The following is a 25,924-nucleotide window of genomic DNA, read 5'->3' on the forward strand; positions in this document are numbered from 1 at the left end:
ATTTTCTCCCTTGATCATCTCACTTTATTCTCTATAGTAAATTCCAAATGACTTTTAAATTCTTCCTAGAATTCTAAAGGACAAATAACTGCCATTAACTGGAGATAATATACTTAATTTCAAACATTATGAAAGGAATTACTTAAGTTCACAATGTATTTCAAGTGAGAACAGCATCTCAAGATAGGAACTACTCTCGGAATCACATTCATTTGAAAGAACTGTCCCTACCACCTTATTTCATAAATGAAACCGCATATGTAGGGGCTAAGAGTTTGGGCTCCAGTCAGACCAACCTGGGTTCAAACTAAACTCAATTACTTAGTAGCCATAATCTTGGGGCAAATTACTTATTCACTTTAAGCTTCAGATTCCCCATCTCTAAAATCTACTTTTCTCTTGTTTTTTCTGATAAAGCAGGCAATGCTTACTGAACACAATGCTGAATACGGTATGGGGGGGGGTCAAGAAAATTTAAAAACAACAAAAAACATCTGAGGCACAGGGAGATTAAAGACTTATTCAAGGCACAGTGAAGTCTCACTACACTTTACAATGAATAATTGTATATTATAGTATAAATATTCCTTTTAGGCCTTATGCAAATAAATACATTTTCGAAGTTGTATATAACCTACTTACACATTATTGTGATGAATCCTTTAATAAAGCAAAAATATTTCTGTAACAATGAATTTTTCCCCTGGATTTGCTTAAATCAAGTAGTATCAAAAATGAGTTTAATTCTCTAGCTCCAATCTCACAGAATCAGAGAGGATTACTAGCAAGCACCCAGTTCATTGCTGAGTCCTGGCAAGCTTTTCAGATTTCATCCTGCTCCAGGAAGTTAACCTCACCTGTCTGGATTAAAATTTACTTACCTCTAAAATAAAGAGAGATCGTACTACTCTTTCCTTATGGCCTTTAGCAGTCCCTTCTTTTTCCATCTCTTCTATTCTAAAGCTCTCTCACACTGCCTTAGAATTGGAACTCCAGGACTTCAAACACATAATTTTTAAAAAAGGGTTAATTTTATAATGCAGAATGTTTTAACTTTTTTAAGTGTTTATTTGTTTAATGTTTATCTTTGAAAGAGAGCAGGAGAGGGGCAGAGAGAGGGAGACACAGAATCCAAAGCAGGTTCCAGGCTCCAAGCTGTCAGCAGAGCCCAATGTGGGACTCAAACTCACTAACCGTGAAATCATGACCTAAGCTGAAGTCAGATGCTCAACTGACTGAACCACTGAGGTGCCCCTTAATGTTAATTTTTTTTTTGAGACAGAGAAGGAGCGTGAGCAGGGGAGGGGCAGAGAGAGGGAGACACAGAAGCCCAAGCAGGCTCCAGGCTCGGAGCTGTCAGCACAGAGCCCGATGCAGGGCTTGAACTCAGAACCACGAGATCATGACCTGAGCTGAAGTCGGACATTCAACCCACTGAGCCAGCCAGGTTGCCCCAGAATGTTTTAACTTCTGATCAAATATCCATTTTCCAACACTATTTCCTGGTAAGCTCCAACTAGAGGAAGTTATGGGAGCTCTAATGGCTCCTGTGTTTGATCCATTCCCTCAACAGGCAACAGGAAATGAAAGTGTAGATCTACTAAGAATTTTGGACTTGAATGAATACTTATGCTGACCTCAATACTCCTAAAATCAAACCAGAAACATCAAGTTCTTAAACAGAACCACATCTAGTCAGATTCCAGGAAAAGAAAAAGGAAACTACACATTGTCTTTTAGAAAAAGTGTTTTTTTTGTTTTTTTTTAATTAGTAAAGAGAGGATATAGGCTAAATTCCTGAATCCTTTTCCATTTTACAAACTGACCCACAACATCCTCCTTGGATTCTCTGTGTCCACTTCACCACAACACGTGTTCTCATTTATGCACCTTCTGAGGAAATGATTTCCTGTCCAGACTACTTAGCCCAGACCAGTGGCAATCTACCTTGTGACTCTACTGAAGGTTAACAGATGGGACACTCCTTGTCCTACCCTCTTTCATCCATAACACTTTGGGCTCCACTCCACTCCAGGAAAGCAGGATTTCTTACTCCCACTTGTTCCAAGATGAGGTCAGAAATTTCCATTAGACATCAAAAATACATATCCTCCCGTTCATCCTTCCATTCATCCTTCCATTCATCCATTTACATATACATAGATATCAATGACAAAAATTTTTTTTCCACAGCAATTGCTAGAAGTTAGGAGAAAAGATCACCTGAAGACCTAAACTCCAATACCTGTAAGTGTGTGAAAAATATCATACCAACTTTAAAAATAACTCTTTAATCATATGCACATGAGGGGAATAAAGGGCGGCACCAGGCTGACTGGGGAAGGGTGTAAGGTATTTTCCCTTTGTCCCCATGTCAGCTTGGCACAGTTCTGAAATCACACACACAAGTGGAACTGGTTTGGGAAATAGAATAAGAGGACTGAAGAGACAAAGGCAGGAAAGGAGAGGCAAGGGCTCGCAGTAGTTTCAGTCGGTGGACTCCAACACAGATTCACTCAGAGCAAGGTCCCAGTAGTGTTCAGCCCCATGCTTTTTGAAGTGCTCTCGAGCCATGTTCTCTGTAGGGCACTGTTTGAACTTCATCTCCCCAAAGCTCCGGTCTTTGGCCGTACCCTGGGAAAAAGACAAAATTTATAATAAAAACACTTAAAAAAAAAAAAAAAGATTTACTTTTAAGATTTTTTTAAAAAATGTTTTTTAAATTTATTTTTTGAGAGAGAGAGGGTAGGGAGGCAGAGAGAATCCCAAGCACAATCTGCACTGTCAGCACAGAGCCTAACATGGGGCTCAGCCTCACAAACCATGAGATTATGACCTGGGCTGAAATCAAGAGTCAGACGCTTTAACCCACCAAACCACCCAGGTGCCCCAAGATTTTTATTTAAATAATCTCTACATCCAACACGGGTCTTGAACCTACAATCCTGAGATCAAGAGTCACAGGCTCTACCGACTGAACTAGCCAGGCACCCCAAAACACTGCAATTTTTTTTTAATTCTTTAATTTTTAAAAATTTAATTAAAAAAAATTTTTTTTTGATCTTTATTTTTGAAGGATAGAGAGAGACAGAGTGTTGAGAGGGTAGGGGCAGAGAGACAGGGAGACACAGAATCCGAAGCAGGCTCCAGGCTCTGAGCTGTCAGCACACAGCCTGACGTGGGGCTCGAACCCGTAAACCACAAGATCATGACCTGAGCCGAAGTTGGAGGCTTAACCGACTGGGCCATGCTGGCACCCCAAATTCTTCAATTTTTTTAACATTCATTCATTTTTTTGAGAGACAGAAACAGAGTATGAGTGGGGGAGGGGCAGAGAGAGAGGGAAACAGAGAATCTGAAGCAGGCTCCAGGTTCCGAGCTGTCAGCACAGAGCCTGACACAGGGCTCAAACTCACAAACTGCAAGATCATGACCTGAGCTGAAGCCAAACGCTCAACTGACTGAAGCACCCCAAAACACTGCAATTTCTAATGTAAATCAGATATAATATACTCTTTTCTAAACCCTAATAACATGTGTGTAGCAATGTAGTTGAACGTGATTTTATGTTAAAAACTATTTTAACCTCCATTCCCTTGGATATTTGTGAGTCTTCATGAATTTATAGGCATAAAGGTTTCAGGTTTCAGGTTTTTTGGTTTTTTTTTTTTTTTTTTTACTGAATGGAGGATGAGAAAGCTGTGCTCTGATTGATACCTGGGTGGAAAAGCAAGTCAGGAAGGACTATGGAGGATGAGATGGGATGAACTAGTTGCCCACCAGGCCTCTACGACTAGAGGACCTTTAAGGAAAGAACCAGAGGCTAAAAGGACTCTTTCCACAAGACCCAGTAAGACTGTATACAAGCAGGAGGCTTTGGGGTCCACTGACAAACAAGAATATGAGGGTGAGGTGAAGAGGGGAATGGGAGCAGTGAGGGGGGTACCTGAAGAGAACTACAATAGAAATAGATACATTACTGGGTGTAACCACATTCTCACCCAAGGCACCAACAACAATGAAGTCATAAAGTGCTATCTCAAGAGGCTTTCAGGGATCAGATTCCAATAAGAAGCTAGAGTAGAACCTGGCTTGTTTCTGAACCTGAGATACAATTCCTGTGGACTCTCAAAGGTAACTGAAAGAGATGAAGGGGGTAGGATATTAAATATCCAGGATGCAGGTGAGGTAGTTATTATAGCCTAATTTTGTATGCATAATAAATTGGAGGAATCTGGGATAAGATAGAAGAATACACGAAAAACAGTAAGAATTGCCTATAAAGAGTGGTCTTAAAGAACTGGGGAAATTGGAAAGGGACCATTTCAGTAAGTGCTCTTCTGTGTTATTAGAATTTAACAGGCATTCACTACCTTTGAAATAATATAATACTTTTATAATAAAGAACTAGTTACTAAATGAGTGCATTAAAAAAATAAAAGATAGGGGTGCCCGGGGTGGCTCTGTTGGTTGAGCATTGGACTCTTGATTTCAGCTCAGGTCATGATCTCATAATTTGTGAGATTGAGCCCCATGTTGGGCTCTGTGTGTTCTCTCTTTCTCTCTCAAAATAATTTTTTTTAATTAAAAATATACATGCACTCAATATACATGAATAAAATGAAAACATTAACTCAACACAAAGGTAGAAGATATTTACAATGTAAAAAAATGTATTTTGGCGTGGGAATAAAAGGATTACTGCAACACATTAGGTTAAGGAAATAATTACTAAAACAAAATTTAATGCTTCCTGGAAAAATAGGATGGTATTTTATATGCTCACAAACAATGAACAATCCTTATTTCACATCTTGGCCTGAATAAGCATATGCATTCATTTATTCTTCAGAGCTAATACTGGTTCAGGGTGCCTGGCTGGCTCAGTTGATAGAACGCACGACTCTTGATCTCTGGGTCATGAGTTCAAGCCGCATATTGGGTGTAGAGCTTACTTAAAAAAATAAACACAATTTTAAAATTAAAAAAAAAAAAGAAAATAAAGAGGAACTAATATTGGTTCATTAAGATTTCAGGGATGAAGGACCTGTATAACCATAAAAAAATTGTATTTTACAGAGCACTATTACATCATAATCTAATTCTGGTCTCAGAAAACTGACAAATAGAAAAAGGAAACAAAATCCACATTTTTGTAGACAAACTAACAGTAATTGATATTAAGTGTCTTGCCCCATTTGAGCAGCTAGTAAGTGGTAATGCCCAGACTCCCAACTTTATATTCTTAAGTCTAACACTTCTTTCACTATTATCCAGACAAAAAAAAAAAAAAAATTCCCAGTGATTCATCTCCCTCTTTCTAAGTCTCATATCCATGACTGTGAAATAAAACAACTCAGTCAAGAATTTATATTCTTGCCACCAGTTTTCCATACTCTTCCCCAGATGGCATATACTATACACTCATCAATTTAAAATATAGTCAGGAAGAATCTGCTGCCGAACATGTAACAATGAATTCCAAAAGGAAACATAAACTACTTAAGGAATCAATCATTGCTTAGTTTTACCATTCCTTTGCTCCACTAGAACAGTATAAACAACCAGGAACTAGCTGAAGTTCTGCTTCAGTGTTTAACAAAAGATCACCTACCTCCCAGACTAGTACACATTTGTTGGTTTTCTTCACAGCTTCCTCATCAGATTCCTCATCATCTGGAAAAGACAATATAGCTAAATCTTGCTCTAGACTTAGAGACCAAGATTTAGGTTCTAAACAAAGAGTATTCAAGTGTACCCCAATTCTTTTAAAATATTGTTCCCCTTTCCATTGTATCAGGGTCAAATGTCTTCTGTTATCTTTATTTCCTGCAAATCAGACTGAAAGTTCCAAACAGAGATACTAACTAATTCAACATTTACTGAGCACCTAATAAGTGTCAAGAGCTGCACCAGATACCAGGAATAAGGAGATAGAGACAAGGAATCAACAATAAAAACTTGTCCTAAGCACTTTGAAAACCAGGCCTCAGATGCCAAGACAACGGAGTCTGTTACTAAGGAGTTTGATCTAATGGAGAAGGAGGGCAGATAAAGCAAATGAAAATATCTTAGAAACACTTGTAAAACAAAAGAAAATATAGGGCAATTATAGTGAAAAGTGTACTTTAAGTAAGGCATGAAAATATCTTAACTAAGGACACAAAATATAAAAGGGCCAAAGTTAGGAAAATTAAGAAAAGTATGACTCTCTGCACATGTTAAATGCTAACCCAGGTCTGCAAAGGGGAGAATGAATATGGATGGAAGAATGATGGTCATAAGGGTGTCAAATATATTTTATACATATATAAAATTGGGCAAAAGAATGAAAAGTATGTATGTGTATATATGTATGTATGTGTGTGTGTGTGTGTGTGTGTATATATAATTTTGCCTTCAACCCTTTAAAAACTTCTTTCAAGAGGTGCCTGGGTGGCTCAGTCAGTTGAGTGTCCAACTTTGGCTCAGGTTATCATCTCACGGTTCGTGGGTTCAAGCCCCATGTAGCGTTCTGTGCTGACAACTCAGTCTGGAGCCTGCTTCGGATTCTGTCTGTCTGTCTGTCTGTCTCTCTCTCTCTCTCTGTCCCTCCCCCACTCGTGCGCTGTCTGTCCCTCTGTCAAACATAAACATTAAAAATAAATAACTTCTTTCAAAAAATAATATAGACAATGCACATATAAAGTGCATAGTTTGCTGAATTTTCACAAACTGAATAGACTCCCATAACTAGTGTCCAGATCTGGACAGACAGGGAAAGCAGCTGGCAGAAACACCCTGAAGGCCAGGGAGAAGAATAACATGCACATCATCACGTAATAAATATGTAGGCATGAATGTCTACATGTTCACAGTCCAAACGGGTTTTTCTACAATTCCTAAACATTATCTAGTGTGAGCAAGTGTCAGTGGGAGGGAGTAGATGAATGGACAGAGTACCACCCCACCTCCCACTCCATCCCCTCTAACCCCCATTCACCATCTCCCTTTGTGTTAGATGTCTGTTCATCCCACTTTATCCGATGCAGCATAAGACGCTTAAATTTCTTCTGGGCCTTGGGGCCTGGAAACAGAGAAGGAGAATTTTGCCAGAGTTGTACATGATGATGAAGTAGAAAGAACCTCTGAGCTCATCTGATACTCAGCCATTAATGTGGTAGTTGAAGCAATACCAGGAACTACATCTTAGGTCCTTTTGCTCCAATAAACACAGAAACAGAGGCCCAGGATATTATACCCAGGTATGGCTCTAAAACTCTATCTTTTTCTCCTTTCTCCCCACCATGCTAATCACTTCAAAGCCTAGGGTTGTGTGGGGACAAGTCTCCTTCAGTTTTTCAGACTCACCCCCTTCCACTACTACCACGTTGACATCCTTGTGCAGTACCACCACCCCTGTCAGGTACAGTTGCCCAGCATTGGCCTCAATCTTGAACTTCTTGGCTGGGTTGCTCAAATTTCGAACTCTGGAGAAGGGAAAGTTTAGTTATGGCTTTTGTTTCAGTTAGCATCAGTAGCTGCCTGAATGGAATGGCAAACAAACAGATGGATCCAAAATGGTTTTCTCTCTAAAAACAAAAATCTGCGGAGTAAGTAAGCAAATACACTAATGCTTGATAGGTAAAATCAATGAATCTAGAAGTAATCCCACTGTCTTATACTTCAAAGACTAGCACTGTATATACCCAGAATAAACAGCAGGTAATCAAAATTTACTCTAAGGAAAGAGATATTTACCATCATCCAAAAAAATGTGTAAGCTAATTGTTCTTGACAGTATAAAGATCAACAAATTCTTTGCCTTCTAGATGCTTATAATGTAGTCAGAATGCTACTCATGGAAAATTTCTAGAAAGCTACATGAAAAACTGTTAGTAGCAATTACCTACAGTAAGTGGTACTAAGGGTTCAGAGAGTAGGGGTCTTGTTCAGCAAGGCCCTCCTGTATTGTTAGATTAAAAAAAATCCTCATATCACTTTCATAGTAAGGAACGAGTTATTAAACACTAGCACGTTTTAAAAAATGGAAGGAACATATGCACTCAACATAAAAGAATAAAATGAAAACATTAATTCAGCACCAAGGTAGAACATATTTACAACATATTAAATATATTTTGGAGTGGGAATAAGAGGATTACTGCAATACATCAGGATAAGGATATAGTTACTGAAGAAAGAAACTTTTAATGCTGCCTGGAGAAATAGGGTATTTTCTGTTCCACAAAGGATGAATGATCCTTAGTTCACATCTTGGTCTCAACAAGTATATTCACTCATTCATTCTTCAGAACTAGTACTGGTTCACTGAGAAGCCCCCAGAGACAGAAGAGTAAGTCTTTAATCCTCATCATTATAAAAGCTTTACTAGCTCCTGATTCACGTTGGGGTCATTAGAAGTGAGTAGATATTGATATTAGGAATGCTTTAGACCACAGTGATTCTGCCTCAAGCACTTGGAAAACTTTTGGCATTTCTAAGGGAAAGGCTGGCCCAGTTTGGACACCTACCTATATACAGATATGTGTACCCCCTGTGAAATGTCTTCTTTAAGCTTTTTAATTTTCTTGACCTTTCTCTGTTCTGCTGTAAGTTTTCGGGCAGCGTTGGCCTCTTCATGCGCTCTGTCGTGACAGGAAGGACATCCACAAGTGAGAAAGGCATTGAAGATCAGAGGCAAAGCTGAGGGAAAGAGAGAGCAACGGAGGACTCTCCCCTCCCTCCAAATATGGATCCCCCCAGAAGAGTCTGGGAAAGGTACTTGCCCTGGGTTTCCACCCAATCCCATGGCACTTACTTCTGTCTTTTTGCCATCTGAGCTCTGACATGGGCTTCTACCTTCGTTGGGTCTTGAACAGCTTCTGTTCCTAATACTCGCATCAAATTTGAAATTCTCACTGCAAGTGGAGAGAAGATTAAATTAAATTTCCAGCTGGCATAACCTGGCACCTCTTCTCTATCAATTCATAACTGTTTACCTATTTCAAATCCCTGCTCAAAGCTCACTTCCTCTAAAAACCCCTACCTTGAAAAGCCCATCCAAAGAACTCAGCATTTGTAGAAAGTCACATAATATATATAGTTGGTATACATTTATTTACACTGCTTGAAAATTTACGACAGATAAGGAGTTTTATTTCTTTGGTATTTTTCACTCTGATCACAACATGTAGTGAAAGATCCTGAACATAACAGTGCTCACGCAAAATATTACTGAATGATAACAAAACTACAGGAGTCAGGGTTTAACAATATTTTCATTTTTCAACTATAGAATTACGTACATAACAACTGTGCAAACAGTGCAACTATTATCTTCATGAATTTCAAGACCATTATTCTTTCAGGAAAATCAGAATATGATATATTTTTATACTTAAAAAAGAAAAAGCTTTAAATGACCTCTACAGTGAATATGTTGATCTGTCTTTAAGATTTCATTTTATTTATTTTCTTAAATGTTTATTTTATTTTTGAGAGAGAGCGAGCGAGTGAGCAGGGGAGGGGCAGAGAGAGACAGAGGATCCAAAGCAGGCTCTGTGCTGACAGCAGAGAGCCAAATGCGGGGTTTGAACTCACGAACCATGAGATCATGACTTGAGCCGAAGTTGGATACTTAACTGACTGAACCAACCAGGCACCCCTAAGATTTTATTATTAAGTAATCTCTACACTCAACATGGGGCTCGAACTCACAACCGCAAGATCAAGAGTCGCATACTCTACTGACTGAGCCAGCCAAGCACCCCTATGTTGACCTGTCTTAGCCAGATTGTAGAAAATTTAGGAAAGGAAGAAAATAACCAATGAATGATTCTGAGAAACAGAAAGCACTCAAATATCAAGAGATGCAAAAGTTCCTCTGGAATTACACAGATAAACTTAACACCCTTTCAACCCTGCCTCTAAGATATGTACCTTTGGGTTCTGGAGGAGGCATCAGGCCTAGCCTGACTTTCTCTTGTAGTTCCTTCTGTGCTTCCCTCCTTGTTTGCCTTCGGAGTTTCTTCTGTTCCTTCTTGGTAAGATACACCCCCAGAGTAACTGGTGTGTCATTGTCAACTGCCAGGTAGAGAAATAAAATTACAAAAGCAATAAGCCTATTAGAAGGATGTAGGTGACTATCAATCACATTAAAAGAAACTTTAAGTGTTATTAGTTATTTTTAGTTTGTGATAGTATAGCATTTTACTATCTATCTATCTATCTATCTATCTATCTATCTATCTATCTATCTATCTAAAAGGGTGACGGGGGGAGGAAGGGGGCAAATCCTAAGCAGGCTCCACACTCAGCATGGAGCCTGACATGGGGCTCGATCCCACGACCCTGGAATTATTATGACCTGAACTGAAATCAAGAGTCAGATGCTCAACTGACTGAGCCACCCAGGTGCCCCAGTATGTTCCGTTTTTAAAAAACATTCTTATCTTTCATGAGAGTGTTCTTGAAGTAGTTGACTGCTTTAATCAACTGAGAAGTGGCAAAGACAGAAAACAAAATTAGAGCTGCTCCAGTTGCTCTGCATGAGGATTTGGGGTAGGTGGGGCCAAGATAATGAAATTTATAATTTTAGAGTTACAGGAATTAGGGAAAATCCTCTGGACTCCCAAAGCAGGTTTACTCAACTTTTAATTTTTTTAATTATTATTACTATATTTTATTTATTTTGAGAGAGAAAGCACAAGTCGGGGAGGGGTGGAGAGAGAGAATCTCAACCAGGCTCTGCACTGTCAGCACAAAGCCCAACGTGGGGCTTAAACCCACAAACCACGAGATCACGACCTAAGCCAAAGTCAGATGCTCAATGGACTGAGCCACCCAGGCGACCATATTATTATTATTATTATTATTTTTAAAGTTTATTTAAGTAATCTCTATACCCAACATAGGGCTCAAACTCATGACCCTGAGATCAAGAGTCACATGCTCTCCTGACTGGGCCAGCCAGGGGCTCTGACAATTTTTAAAAACAAATAAAATCCCTTACGTTCTTCTAATGATCCACACTGATGACAACTAAGTAGACTCTGGTTAAGTAATGAGTACCTTTACATTACACAACATTACATAACATTACAATGATTATCATATACTATATTATCTCAAAGTCCCAATCTATTCTTCTAAACTTATTGGAGTTATTGGCAAGCAAATTTACTAATTGAGGTATTACCTCCTCTGTTCATCCCAAATATGATGAAAGTGTTAAAATCTTTTATGATCTACATAATTCTTGAAGAAGGCATTATCAATCAACATTATCTCTATATGTGAGAAAGTTCTGTGTTCTAAATGACTTACCCAAGGGATTCAGCTAGTTAAAAACACAGCTGCAACTAAAACCTATCTCTTCTGAGTGAGCCAACAGGCTTTTGCTACAAAGATGATCAAGAGAGAAGAAGGCTGAAGACAAAGACGACTGAAGGGCAGTGGTGTACAAAACTGGAGTTGGGAGTCAAAGATGAGAACGCTTTTTTTTTTTTTTTTTTTTAATTTTTTTTTTCAACGTTTATTTATTTTTGGGACAGAGAGAGACAGAGCATGAACGGGGGAGGGGCAGAGAGAGAGAGAGACAGAATCGGAAACAGGCTCCAGGCTCTGAGCCATCAGCCCAGAGCCTGACGCGGGGCTCGAACTCACGGACCGCGAGATCGTGACCTGGCTGAAGTCGGACGCTTAACCGACTGCGCCACCCAGGCGCCCCGAGAACGCTTTTTAAAACCCAACTTGTAATATACTTCAGTTGAAACCATCTCTAGGTTAGGCCTCAATGCTCTAGACCTGCACTGTCCAATACTGTAGTCACAAGCCACGTACACTATTTAAACTAAAATTATTAAAACAGAATAAAATTTAACATTCAGTCTCTCAGTTGTATTAGTGCAACTCAGTTTTCAAATGCTCGACGGTCACAAGTGGATAGTGGCTACTGCATGGACAGCACAGAGAACATGTGCTGTCCATTGTCACATGAAGTTCTATTGGATAATAATTCTCTAGAGCCTTGATTGAGTAATCTAGACATTACCTGGAGGGTTCAGTTGGGCTGGATGTTCAACAAGATTTGTGATTCCAAAATAATCTTCTCTCTTGGGATTTTCCTCTGTACTAAAATTGGAGGAAGAAGGGAAAACAGGATATGTGGGTAGAGACAATTCTAAGAGAGAAGGAGTCTCAGAAACACAATGAAAAAATGCACTCTCTATAACATTCTAGCACCTTTTAGTGTGCATATCCACAACATGTAATTGTATTACACATAATTTTCAAGATGAGAAAACTGGGTCCACTAAGGTTGGACATACAATCCACATCAGTCACTCTCAACCTTTTTCTACCCTAATATCCCTGATGGATGGATGCCACATTCTTTCACTAATAACAATAACTCCCTGGGACAGTGGTTGACAAAGGAAGGGTTAAGGGGAAAGACTGAGATACAGTTTCCTAAAGCCATGGATCAGAATTATAGAACGGATATAATTAAAGCTCTCCAAGTGTTTCTCAAATGATTTCATTCTTTCCCTCATCAATTAAGACTCCTTCCTCTCTATTGTAGGACTGGATCTTTAAGAAATGTAAAAGCCTATTATAGGTAGCAAAAAAAATAATAACCACGTATAACAAAAGCAAATATAAACTTACATCCTTTCTCTTTTAGATCATTTGTGCCTTTTCCTTCCCATGTTAACCTTAAAAACTAAAAATAACTTATTCAACATATTTACAAATATAAGAGCCTGTATATGGCTACCTATTTCACTAGGATTTCATAATTTTACTTAATGCATGAGTATTATCTCTCTCAATAAAACTCTAGCCTTATTAAAAGGTATTAACTAACAAACTCACAGGTCAAAGCCATTGGGGATGATGTAAGAGTCCCACCACTCAATTTCAGGGATATCTCCTTCCTTTAGTTCTTTTTTAGGAGCAATGAGGGCCAGCCTAGTGGAAGTATGGATGCCTGTTTTTCGAGCTGCCTGTGAGATCTCTGCCTGCAGCTTCTCCAGTTGAGCCTAAAGACAAGATAAACAAAGATGGGAAGATAAATTGGAGTCACAGAAAACAGGGAAATAGTAGAATCCCAAATTTTAAAGTACTCCCTTGTTGCACTCTTTATGCCTAATGCAAAGAATTCATAACTTCTGAAAACTTAGAAGAAAAGAGGCATTCTACTTTATCCTTTACTTAGTTGATTTACATACAACTACCCTTATCACCATCCTTCACCCCACAGTGTGTGCCTGCGGCAAACACACAGAAATGGAATTCTATGAAAACTCCATTCTGAGAATGAAAACAAGAAGCAAAACTCACCGGATATAGAGTCAATTCAACTCTCAAGGTGTATGGATTATCTGCAGTAAATGTTATATTACCAGGCTAGCTTTCCTCAATCACGCAGAGGGTTCTGAATTGTTTCCCTCCACTGTCTGTATGTGAATTTTCAAAGTCAATTTTATTTCCACTTAAGTAGAATGGAATTAAGACAAATCAGCTAAAATTCAAGTATCCCAGGAATAAAGCAGTTTAAAAATTAGTCATTGAGGGGCACCCTGGGTGGCTCAGCTGGTTAAAAGACTGACTCTTGATTTCAGCTCAGGTCATGATCCCACAGTTTTGTAACTTTGAGGCCCACACCCGGCTCTGCGCTGACCCTGCTGAGGTTGCTTGGGATTCTCGCTCTCTCCCCCTTCCCCTGTTTGCGCTGTCTCTCTCAAAATAAATAAATCAAAAAGAAATTAGTCATTGCTTTATTACTTGTGTATCTAATTGCCTAAAACTTTGAGAATTGAGTTGGCAGTATTTTAGGACTGTATTAAATTTCCTTTGTCACCTTCCTACCTTCTTTGAAGTTCTAGGTTATATTCTTTTTTTTTAAGATTTTGTTTTTAAAGTTTATTTACTTATTTTGAGAGAGACAGACACTGTGTGAGTGAGGGAGGGGCGGAGAGAAAGAGGGAGAGAAAGAGCATTCCAAGCAGGCTCTGCGCTGGCAGTGCAGAGCCCAAAGCGGTGCTTGAACCCACAAAGCCGCGGGATCATGACCTGAGCCGAAACCAAGGGTCAGATGCTTAACCGACTGAGCCACCCAGGCACCCCTGAAGTTCTAGGTTATATTCTAAACCACATACCTTTGTCCGTAATCGTTGGGCAATCTTCTCAAATTTGCCCTTGTCATGGAATTTAAAAGTGCGTCTCTGGCGCTGGGAAGGGGCAATTGAGACTCGAGGGTCAAAAAAAGTATTAGACTCCATGTCTTCTGATGGCTTTTCTTTTAGCTGTTGTTTGAACTGTTCCCTTTTCACAGCACGAATATTGGCCTTCAGAGTGGGCATGCGATGTGTCAGCTCAATCTCTTTGCCTGTTGCATCTACAGTGCGACCTTGCTCGTCGAGAATCAGTGGTGTAGGTTTAGTTTGATCTTTTAACTCCACCTTCCTGAGAAACAGCCCACAAAGAAATAAATGCCATATGGGACAATAAATAAGGCAAACAAGAAACAAACAGAAAATGAATCAAATCAAACCAAACAAAGAGAACTAGGTTACACACAATTCTAGGGAACATAAACCCATCTGTAACACCGTGACTGAAAACATCAAACTGAGTATGTGAGTACAGAGTAAAATCGGATGAAATGAATTTATATATTACATTGATAAGAATTTGCAAGCCAATCTTCACTCCAGAATTTCTGAATCAGACATAGTATGCCAAACCAATTGTAGGCGCTAAAAATAAAGTCTATCATCTTTATCCAGTTGTAGAGAACTCTCAGATCTGGTATCATTCACTGAGGTCTAATGGATATAGTTCTGAGTTAGGAACCAGGAGACCGGTTCTATTCCTAGCTCAACAACAGATAAAGAATCTTAACCTCAGTTCTACCAATTATAAAAAGAAGCTAATAAATTCTGCCACGAGCAAGCTAAGAGAATTCAATTGGTATTTATTAAGCACACGTAAGAAATATGAAACTGTAAGAAATGATTTAGGTTCCTTGGGAGAAAAGGATCAGTAACATTCAAAGGTATTTATTGCTTCTCCAGCTTCAGAAATACTAAGGGGTTCCACGAAACAGATACTCACGGGGGAGCAATGCCCATGGCGTGGAGATTGGCCAGGCCCACCATGTTGGCGTTGCCAATGAGCCCTGGCTTCAGTGCCAGCTGGGCTTGGATGCGGGCTTGTAGTTCAGCTGCTTTCCTCGCCTTCTCAATGGCATCATTCATGAAAGTGGCAGCCTGGGAGGGCTGAATAGTGTTGCCAATTGGAAGTCGCTCTGGCTGGGAAGAAGAAGGAGTCTTTGGCTGTGAGAGAGGAGAAAAAAGGAATCAGAATCAGAAGAATTAGACAGGCGGACAGGTCACACATGTAGACTGGTAGATGGTGGCATGGAACATGCAGTGACCTTCCAAACTCAAATGAGTGGATAGCAAGAAAATGAGAGTGGATGGCAAGAAATTCTTTGCTAAAGAGTCATTTCAGAGTAATCTGAGCACAATACCTGAGGTGTAGGGGGGCTAATGAAGCTCAGCTGTTTTTTCCTCTCCTCAATTTGCCGTGTTGCTGCCTCCATCATCTGTTTGATCTGCTCTCGGTGGGGGGGGGGGGGGGGGGATTAAAAAACTGTTAATATCTCTTTTTTATTTCTCCTATACAGATTCGTAAACACAAAGGGCTTTTCAGGTCTAGAGAACTAAAAATTTTTTGAATGAACCCACCATATTCTGCCTGTACCACAGGCTACAAAATTCAGTAAAGAAAAGCCTACATAGCTGAGCACTGAAACATTTCAACCCATCTTCCTCAAGCAGGAGTGGCATGGTAGGTAGTAACATAGCTTGATGATTAAGACTCAGGTTAACAGGGGCACCTGGGTGGCTCAGTAGGTTGAGCGGCCGACTTCGGCTCAGGTCATGATCTCGCGGTCCATGAGTTTGAGCCCCGCATCGGGCTCTGCGCTGACAGCTCAGAGCCCGGAGCCTGTTTCAGATTCTGTGTCTCCCTCTCTCTGACCCTCCCCTGTTCATGCTCTGTCTCTCCCTGTCTCAAAAATAAATAAAACGTTAAGAAAAAAAAAAAAAGGACTCAGGTTAACAGAAACCTGAGCTTGAATCTTAACTCTGCCACTTAATGCTTATGTGACACTGGACATGGTATTTAATCTCTAAAACTCCAAGTGCCTAAAAAAAGGTAACAACAGACCTACCTTACAGGGCTATTATGAGCATTTAAACAAAACTCTTGGCAGAGTCCACACAAATTATACTTTTAAGTTTATCTATTTAATTTTGGAATCTCTACACCCATGGTGGAGTTTGAACTCACGACCCACAGATCAAGAGTCACATGCTCTTCTGACTTGAGCCAGCCAGGAGCCCCAAATTATCATACTTTTGATGAATTCCTGCTTTGGGTAACTGGAGACAACAATGCAAAGATCTGTTTCCTATCCCGTGTAAAATACTTCTTCTGTCCTAAAGAATATGAGAATAACCTTTGAGAATACAATCAAATAATTCTTGAATTTTCCAAAAGAAACCTTGCTGTCAAGGTGTTTCAAGATATATTTTTAAATTAATCACACACAAAAACAATTTTTAATGTTTATTTACTTTGAGAGAAACAGAGAGATAGGGAGAGAGGGTGGGGCAGACAGGGAGAGAGAGAATCCCAAGTAGGTTCCTTAGTATCAGCGCAGAGCCTGACATGGGGCTTGATTTCACAACCTGAGCAGAAATCAAGAGTCACATGCTTGAACAACTGACCACCTAGGTGTCCCTAATTTTTCCTTTTCCTTTTTATTTTAGAGCCAGGGGCAGGGCAAAGGGAGAGAGAGAGAATTCCAAGCAGGCTCCATGCTCAGTGCTGAACCGGACACAGGTCTTGATTCCACAACCCCGGGAGCTGAAATTAAGAGTTGGATGCTCAACTGACTGAGCCACCCAGGTGCCCTAAAGTTTATTTTTGACATCTTTTTTGTGTGATATATTTACATAGTTCAAAATGCAAAACAGTACAAAAGAGTATACTGTGAAATCTTCTACTCCTACTCTCTATAAAGCACCAGTATCTTTCCCTGCAGAAATATCATATATAAATATATATAAGCAAATTCATCCACCCACCCACACACATATATGTATATATTCTGTTCTTCTTCCAAGAGACTTTAAACAGCACAAGAAATATTTATTATATATGTAGTACCAAAATTGTTTTAAGAAAGCCCATTTTAGGGGCACCTGGGTGGCTCAGGTGGTTAAGCAGCTGACTTTGGCTCAGAGTCTAGAGCCTGCTTCAGATCCTATGTCTCCCCCCTCTCTCTCTCCCTCACTCCCTGTCAGTTAAGCGACCGACTTCAGGTCATTTTCGTGGGTCTGAGCCCTGCGTCAGGCTTTGTACTGACAGCTCAGAGCCTGGAGCCTGTTTTGGATTTGGTGTCTCTCTCTCTCTCTCTCTCTCTCTCTCTCTCTCTCTGCCCCTTCCCTGCTCATACTCTGACTCTCTCAAAAATAAATAAAACATTAAAAAACAATTTTTTAATTAACAAAAAAAAGAAAGTCCATTTTAAAAACGCAGATAATTCTTATTAAAAACAAGTCAACTTGAAATTATTTTAGTGGATTATAGCATGTCAGCATTATATTTGGAAATTCTCCTCTGTCATCAAGCTGAGTTCTGATTAGTTCAATAATTTTCTCAATGACCCAACAAGGTAGACAACTGGGCAAATAATGTATGTAACACCCTTGTTTGCCACGTAACAGGTGCTTGTAAATGTTATTTCAATAGCCTTCAGGTGGAATACTCCTAGTTAAACTGAGAAATGATAAAACATAGAGCAGTAAACAAAAGTTTCCCAATGCTAAATACTAATTCAAATCAAGGTCATGATGAATCTGGACCCCTGCATGTCTCACTTCTTCAGCTCATAGAATCACTGCTTTCAGTCCCTAATTACTCACCTGGAGCTTAGTCAGCATGCCAGGACTCTCTGAGGGAGGCCCAGGGATCACTTCAGGCTCCTCTTCCACCTCCTCAAAACGTGGTATCCGTCGCTTCTTTACTCCTGATGATTCCTTGGAGATCTCAGAGTCATCACCAAACACTTCCTAAAGAAACCCAAGATGACAGAAGAGTTTTCTCCCTGCCCATGGGAGAAGGGAAGAATCATCCTAGTCCCTACCAGCATTTTGTAGCTTTCCCCAGAGTCCTTTAGACCCTCCACCAAACGGACCATCTCACCCAACTTCATCGTTCTCCTACTCCAGTCAAGCAAATTTCATCACCATGTCCTTATAAATGTTCCCATCTCAAGGTCTTTGCCAATACTACTGCCTACATTTGCAATGATATCCCTCAACTTTTTCCACACCCCTGTTCCAAGTCCTGCCTAAAACTCGCCTCAGGAAGTTTTCCTAATAATCTCATCTCACTCTGATCAAACTGTTGTTTCATATCCTCTTAGCACTTAAGAGCTGGGTTCATATTACATAAAATTACATTGTTAATATTCTGTTTGCCAAGTGTTAAGTCTTCCAATGTTAGTACCTTCTCCCAATTAGAGTCTAAGCTCTTTCAGGACAGGGGTTTTCTCTTTCTTCTTCAGTATTACCCAGTAACACTCTGTTCTCATCAAACAATGGGAACTCAAATATGCTGACCAATTTGCAAGGTGAATTTAACAGGACCAAGAGTGGCCAACTGGAAGGGACAACGGGAAAAAGCAAATGTACACACCGGTGGTAGGCTTTGGGTGACATCCCCTCTTCACTAGGAGGGCTCGTGTTTTGCAAGGACATATCCTCGGCCAGGGGCGAGCGCTTCCTGGAACTCCTACAGTTCAAGAAAAAGGACTCTCCCATAATATATTGTGTGGGGTGGGGACCTGAACGGACCAAAATGGGACCCGTATCCCAAAGCTACCTAGATACCTCCTTCAAGAAACCATTTTTATCAATCCCACCCAATGTAGTCACTTCATTCACAGCATGCCTCAGCCCTTACACAGCCACATGCCCTATTATAGCATTAATTTCACTCCACAGATCTGTGCAAATCGTGGATTAAGCATTCCCACGTAAACATACCAAATTCAACATCAGTCTGAAACCCTACAGTCATCTCTAAAATTTATATGAGACTGCTACTTAGATTTTGTAATTTGTGACTATATTCTGTTGTGCCCTTCCTTAAATTGCAAATTCCTTTAAGGCAAGGACTATTTCTCATTCCTCTCACCACCCACGATGACTTAAACACAAAAGGCACATGACCCTCTATTTCTCTCGGTTCTACTGCCTGGCCAGGGACCAAGCAGACATTGCTTATTCACTCTTTGTGCCCCAGGAAAAGCAATAGGATAGCCAAGGTATCAAATGCACTTTGGAAGGTTTGATGGGAGCCACAGAAAAGACTTTTTAAAGCAAAAGAAAAGAGATAGAGAAACCAGCCACCTGACGCAGCTACTACTGAAAAAAGGCATGACCAATCAGCAACTACAGAATAAAAAGTGAAGGAAGTAAGACAGTAATGATGGTCCTTTTAAGTAGTCCACTCATGGGGCCAGATGACCAGCCATATGCTATATAGCAAACAGCAGGCTCTCAAGACATACAGTAAATAATAATTTTTGTTAGGTATCCCATCTACAAGTCCACTGTAGAAAAACCTCTAAAAGGAACAACAGGGAGGTTTACAACAGTGGAGTCACATTCTGAAACATCTATTAGGTATCAAGTAAACCAAAACATAAAACCTTAGAGTGATCAACTTATAGGTAGTAGTAAGGGGGGGCGGGGGGGGGGGGAAGGAGGAGACAAAGGGAAATGTAAGAACTAAACTCCTAACTGTACGTGAAAAAGGACAAAGCTACCAATTGTTTCCCTGAAGTATTTCAACCCATGAACTTACGTAGTTCACCATCATAAGATGGTGATAATACAAGCTCACCTCCTCTCCTTTAATGTCTTAGTATCTCTCTTGAATATTATGTATTCTAATATTAAATACCAAAGTGTGAGTCAGGTAAGCTTAGCAAATTTATTACCATTCAAAACACTCCCAAGCTCATCAGATAATTAACTGTAACCTACCTTTAGCTCTCGTTTTCTGCTCCTGTCACTGCTAGACTTGGAATGTCTAGAGCTCCGGCCTTCCTCCACAGCCTCAAATAGTTTGTCCACAAATCGGAGAGTAGAATCATCAAGAAAAGGTTTCAGATGGTCTGACAGGAAAAAAAGAGGTGGTAGGGTTGAAAAAGTTAGAGTACAAGGAGTGAGTGGGTAGCTCAGTTGGTTAAGTGCCCGGCTCTTGATTTCTGCGCAGGTCATGATCTCATGGTTTTTGAGTTTGAGCCCTGCATCGGGCTCTGATGTGACAGTGCAGAACCTGCTTGGGATTCCATTTCTCTCTCTCTGCCCCTCCCCTGCTAGCACACACAGGCTCTCTCTCTCTCAAAATAAATAAACTTAAAAAAAAAAAAAAAAGACAAAGTAACAGTACTTAGTCCAATATTAGGCATATAACAGACACCAACACTGGAATTTTACCTCCAGGAGGGAGGGAAATGTTTTCCTAAGTTCTTTGTAGGATTCCCATAAATCCTCTTATATTGAATGACCTTGCCCTATGAGGTAAAAATATAGTTACAATTTTTTGCAGTAAGAAGTAGCAAAGCCAGAGCAATCTATTCAGGTTGAACATCAAAGTTAACGATGAATAATCACCCTAACTCTTCCCAAAGAGCAAGCTGGAAGAGACTACTATTAACAAATTCTACCTCCCTCAACTTTTTTCATAAACTTGGTTTAGTTATCACTCTGAACTTGAATCTACCCATCTGACTTTAGCATATTTTTTCTTTCTTTCTTTTTTTGAGAAAGAGAGAGCGAGTGAGCCCCCACAAGCAGGGTGAGAGGGAGAGAAAGAATCTGATGCAGGCTCTCCACACCCAGTGCAGAGTCCGAAGCAGGGCTTACACTTACAAACCGTGAGATCATGACCTGAGCCAAAATCAACAGTCGGCCACTTAACCAACTGAGCCACCCAGGTGCCCTTAGCATCTTTCCTAAGTAAATATAACTTAGTTGATTCAACTGACTTGACATTGGTCAAAGGAAGTCAGTCTGAGATTCAAAATATGTCATAAATGGGGTACCCAGTTGGCTCAGTTGCTAGAGCCAGCATCTTGATCTTGAGATCATGAGTTCAAGCCCCACATTGGGCATAGAGCTTACAATTAAAAAAATAACAAATAAAAAACAAAATATGTCACAAATAGTATTAAAAAAAGGGAAAAAGCAAAATTAGTCACTTAGGCTATTTCCATCATAATGCAGGAGAAAATAATATGTGGCCTAATTTTTTTTAGACACTCCCAGCAGAGAGAATTTGGGGAAGTTCAAAGCAGTGTTTGGGATCCTGCTATAAGTCAAAAGATTCATAAAACAGGGGCTCCTGGGTGGCTCAGTCAATTGAGTGTCCAACTTTGTCTCAGGTCATGATCTCGAGGTTCATGAGTTCAAGCTCCACATCAGGCTTGCTGCTGCCAGCCTGTCAGCATGGAACCTGCTTTGGATCCTCTGTCTCCCTCTCATTCTGCTCCTCCCCCACTTGCATACTCTCTCTCTCTCAAAAAATAAAAACATTAAAAAAACATTCATAAAAGGACATACCAGCTGCCTTCTTCTTGTCCATGCCCTTCCCCACACAGTTCAGTGCTGCTGTGACCACTGTGGGCTCTGAGAAACCCAGCACCCTCTTCACTGTCTTCTCTATCCATGGCTTCAGTTCATCCAGCTCCCTCTTAGACAGTGCCATTCTTCAGGAAAGGGAGGGTAGCTGAAATGGGATTCAGTCCTGCACCTAAAAAGAAACCAGGAGAACACTTAGTTAGAGGGTAGGAAAAGAGCACCCCAAGCAATGTTTAGTGTATCAGGAATGCCCTCTCCGCCTCTCTTCCCAATCCTTAGGCAAGTTCCTGCACTTCATTTCGACCTAAATACTTTCTCTAAAACCCATTACTTAAAAGCAGAAAGAACTACATTTCATTTGCAACTCTAACTCAGTTAGGTATCAGTGGATCAGTGAAATCTGGGGAATAAACAAACCAACCCTGGGAATAACCCAGTCTGAGAAATGAGTTCCAGCTTCTTTTCTGATCTTGTCATAACAAGGATTGGCAAACATATAACCTGAAAACAAGACTGAAAAAACCCACCCAGAGGCCAGCTTCTCTTTTTTTTTTTTTTTAATGCTTATTTATTTCTGAGACAGAGAGAGACAGAGCATGAGTGGGGGAGGGGCAGAGAGAGAGTGGGAGACACAGAATCAGAAGCAGGCTCCAGGCTCTGAGCTGTCAGCACAGAGCCCGACGCGGGCTCAAACTCACAAACCGTGAGATCATGACCTGAGCTGAAGTTGAACGCTCAACCGACTGAGCCACCCAGGTGCCCCCCAGAGGCCAGCTTTTCTATCTCTCCTGCTTCCAGGTAGGCATTCCTTAACCTAGCCTTGACCTGTAGGATTCCCTTCTTTTAAGGAATGGTGGTGGGGGGGTGGGGAGGGGGAGAGAGAAAGGGCTATCCAGGTCAGCCATCCTATATTAAAGTTCATAATCCTGGGGTGCCTGGCCGGCTCACTTGTTATGGCATGTGACTCCTGATCTCAGGGGCATGAGTTCAAGTCGCACATTGGGCGTGGAGCCTACTTTAAATAAATGAAACATTTAAAAAAATAACAAATCTTATAATCCTTAAGAATGCTGTCACTTATCTCTACAGTCATATTCATCCCTGTGGGAATTCTGTACCCAGATCACGTTCTCTCATGTTCTACTCTGTCAGTTGACTTTGTAAGATTAATTCTTCACCTCAGAAAAGAAGGTCCTCATTTTGGATGTACTTTCTCTCTCTCCCTTTTCATCTTTATTCTTCTACTTTTTAGCTTAGCAGAGAAAACACTATCGTCAAGGACACCCTACAACAAATCTTTGTTATTTAATGCAAGTTAATATAATTCTTCAACATTATTCATTTTACATTTTTGATCTCCTACTTAAACAGCAAAACTCATGAGCATAGAGAAAATTTTATTTTCCTGATTTTCTCCATAAGTGCTTAAATCAATAAACTGCACTGACCTCCGTTTCCAAGCTAACTTCCTCCCAGCACTGCTACAAATCAGGGTCTCCGGTAGTCAATCTTTCAAGATGTTTTAAGACCTCTTTTCTCCTAAAAGATAGTCTGATTAATTTCTACTTTCTTGGCAGGTTTACCCTCTCTATAAGACCTGTTGCTAAACAGCATATTTAATTTTGGCATAACCATGGGAAGCCAGTAGATTAAAATCAAGAAACTAGGAGTGAAAGATTTTGTGTCTCAGGGACATGTTCTATGAATAATTCTATGGCAGCTCTATTCACCTATGTCATGATAGAGTATAGTTTATAAATCTCTGTATATTAAACATGCATTACTCAAAAGAAGCATAGACACCACAGAGAGTGAAGAAAGTTCACACTGAACATCTGGGTCACAGAGTTCTACTGTTTACCAGCTTTGGGGCAAGTAATTCCTCTGAGCCTCGGTCTACTCATCTTACAAAATGAGGACAATCTGCCATACCTTCATCATTCTTTATTATTCAGTAAATATTTATTGTATAATTACTAAGTCTCAATCAGTGCACTGGGTGTTGCGGATACCTACAACGGTGAACGTATCAGACAATCCTCGCCTTAACGAGGCTTACATTCCACTAGAATTGAATCATGGGCTAGAAAGCGTAAGCAATTTGAAAAGCCAAAGCAACAAATGAGCTACCACTCTATCAGATGAAACGTGTGCCCAAATACTATACTAACAAATGTATTCAACTTCAACTCAATCCTCTAGCAAACTAAACAGCCAGTGGACAAAAATAAAAGTTCCCAACAGTCACTAGCTTTGTCACTAATCAAATGTTCAACAATAACTGCCTGGGACGGGGCGGGGTGGGGTGGGGGTGGAAGAAGAGGTAGGCAGAAGGATCTCTCAATGAGCAGGTAGCAGAATCCAATCTTCTGAAGAATCCCCTTACTCCGTGTTCTTTGCTACAACCTGAGTTTCCTTCCCTCTGCAACCCCTATTCTTCTCTGCTCTTTCCCTATCTCCCACTGGCTCCCCACCCCACCTTGTCCTCCCCAAACTCCCATCTTAGAGCCAGTCTCCCCACCCCGTCCCCTTCCCGCCCCCGCCCTTTTCCTCTTTACAATCTCACTCCAACCCATTCTCCCTCAGGACCTTGTACTTCTTCGGCTTCCTTCCCACTGAACCTTCCCGCCTGGGTCCTGCCCTTGGACTGAAACCTGGTCCTCACCGCTCGGACCACTGCATATCCACCCCGGGCCCGGGGTCACTACTCACCTCACAAACTTCAGCCCCTGAGACGGAGCCCGAACGTTACACCGGAACCGGAAACCCTCCGACCGCCCTACGGCCTGCCGTCGCTACCGCCACGGCCGCCGCCACGCCGCGGCCCCCCGACATGTGACGGGGAAGGGCGGGGCCACCGGTTCGCGCAGCCGTAGTAACCATCTGCTCGGCGGCGGCGCGCATGCGTGCCCGAGCTGTGAAGTTTGCCTGTACAAGTTGCTACCTACTTAGGTTTCCCCAGCGAAATGCGGGAACTAGTTTCCTGCGAAGTTAATGTTGCCTGAAGCAGAAATTGGGCTGCTTGCAGTACTCCTGGTGTGAAGACTAAGTGCGCTAAAAGCGGGACTTTTGCGTTCGGGCTAAACGCGGCCTCTCTGGTAGTAAGTAAACCTGAGAGTCGTGGTCGCTAGCATTATCCACCCCTCTTTAACCTTTCTCCCTTACTTAAGCGTGATTCCAGAGACTACCAAGAAAAATGAGAACATAGGAGGACTCTGAAGATAGCAGCTCCGCATTTGTTCCTTTTACTGTCTCATTCATTCACTGACATAGTAGATATGTGAGTGCCTACTACTATGTGCCAGGCATTATCTGAGAATGGATATCCCTTAATGATGAAGAACATGGGCTTTAAAGCCAGACTGTCTAGATTTGTATTCTAGCTCTCTCACTCATTAGCTGTGACATTAGGCAAGTTACTTAAGTCTGTTTCCTTACCTGTAAAAAAAAAAATCCACTTCGTGGGGCTGCTGTGAGGACCGCAAGAATGACGGAGGGTAAGTGCTTCTCAGAGTTCAATAAAGCTTCATTATATATAATAATTAGCCAGTTGCCTCATGTGTAAAAGACATCTCAAGTAATGAAAACTAAGCTTCTGATTCTAACTGCTATCCTCCCTCCCCCAAAACAGCTCCCAATCTTCATCCTCAGTTAATGGCAACTGTATTCATAGTTATGCAAGCCAATGATCTTGGAATGGTCCTGGTCTCCTGTTGTATTGGTCCTATAGAATCCACTTGCTTCTCACAGCTTCCACTACTCTCAATTTTATGCTTGGATTATTATTTTTTTTTAATGTTTATTTCATTTTTTTGAAAGAGTGTGAGCAGGGGGAGAGAGGGGGATAGAGGATCTGAAGCGGGATCTGTGTTGACAGCAGAGAGCCCAAAGCGGGGCTCAAACGCACCAACCCGAGATCATGACCAGAGCCAAAATCAAGAGTCAGACGCTTAACCGACTGAGCCACCCAGGTGTCCCTATGCTTGGATTATTTTAGTAGCTTCCTGCTTTCTCTCTTGCTTCCACTCTGTCCCCCTTTGGTCTCATCACGTAGGAATAAGCAGCAAACTATCTAGTACTAGAGTGGCAGGTACTGTAGTGATCATCAGAAAGGTTATTATTATTCTCTTGGTTAAAAACCATCCCTTGGCTTTCCATATCAGAGTAAAATGCCTTACAAAATCTGCCCCACTCCATAACCTCTGTGATCT

General features: G+C 40.8%; 1 protein-coding gene across 4 annotated transcripts; it reads right to left on the reverse strand.

Annotated features, from left to right (window-relative positions):
* Nucleotides 1-2,275: 2,275 nt before the first annotated feature.
* On the reverse strand, nucleotides 2,276-24,530 carry PRPF3 (pre-mRNA processing factor 3). Of its 4 annotated transcripts, none has more exons than XM_047084177.1 (16): nucleotides 24,426-24,524; nucleotides 21,696-21,885; nucleotides 20,115-20,245; nucleotides 17,985-18,131; nucleotides 15,521-15,604; nucleotides 15,103-15,323; nucleotides 14,145-14,451; nucleotides 12,859-13,025; nucleotides 12,035-12,114; nucleotides 9,922-10,065; nucleotides 8,801-8,900; nucleotides 8,514-8,627; nucleotides 7,351-7,469; nucleotides 6,983-7,066; nucleotides 5,615-5,676; nucleotides 2,276-2,634 (listed from the first exon to the last, which is right to left on the reverse strand). In XM_047084177.1, the coding sequence occupies exons 2-16, from the start codon at nucleotides 21,838-21,840 to the stop codon at nucleotides 2,488-2,490; spliced, it is 2,052 nt and encodes a 683-aa protein (XP_046940133.1). In that variant the 5' UTR covers nucleotides 21,841-21,885; nucleotides 24,426-24,524; the 3' UTR covers nucleotides 2,276-2,487. The 4 variants fall into 4 exon arrangements, with proteins under 4 accessions (XP_046940133.1, XP_046940134.1, XP_046940135.1 ...); XM_047084178.1 differs by lacking the exon at nucleotides 24,426-24,524 and adding an exon at nucleotides 23,162-23,277; XM_047084179.1 differs by lacking the exon at nucleotides 5,615-5,676 and having other exon boundaries at nucleotides 24,426-24,530.
* Nucleotides 24,531-25,924: the final 1,394 nt, after the last annotated feature.

The sequence above is a fragment of the Lynx rufus genome, unplaced genomic scaffold (genome assembly GCF_022079265.1).
Source record: "Lynx rufus isolate CCGP_SWC_20201006 ecotype Redwood Valley unplaced genomic scaffold, mLynRuf1.p SCAF_2, whole genome shotgun sequence".
NCBI lineage: Eukaryota > Metazoa > Chordata > Mammalia > Carnivora > Felidae > Lynx > Lynx rufus.

What these genes read in the sequence shown, in the direction of transcription:
- PRPF3 (XM_047084177.1), bottom strand. Translation starts at nt 21,840, where the DNA reads ATGGCACTGTCTAAGAGGGAGCTGGATGAACTGAAGCCATGGATAGAG. An exon ending in GCATGCTGACTAAGCTCCAG is followed by an intron (nt 15,605 to 17,984) that starts GTGAGTAATTAG and finishes CACCGAGAGCAG; the next exon opens with ATCAAACAGATGATGGAGGC. An exon ending in TTAGCCCCCCTACACCTCAG is followed by an intron (nt 15,324 to 15,520) that starts GTATTGTGCTCA and finishes CCTCTCTCACAG; the next exon opens with CCAAAGACTCCTTCTTCTTC.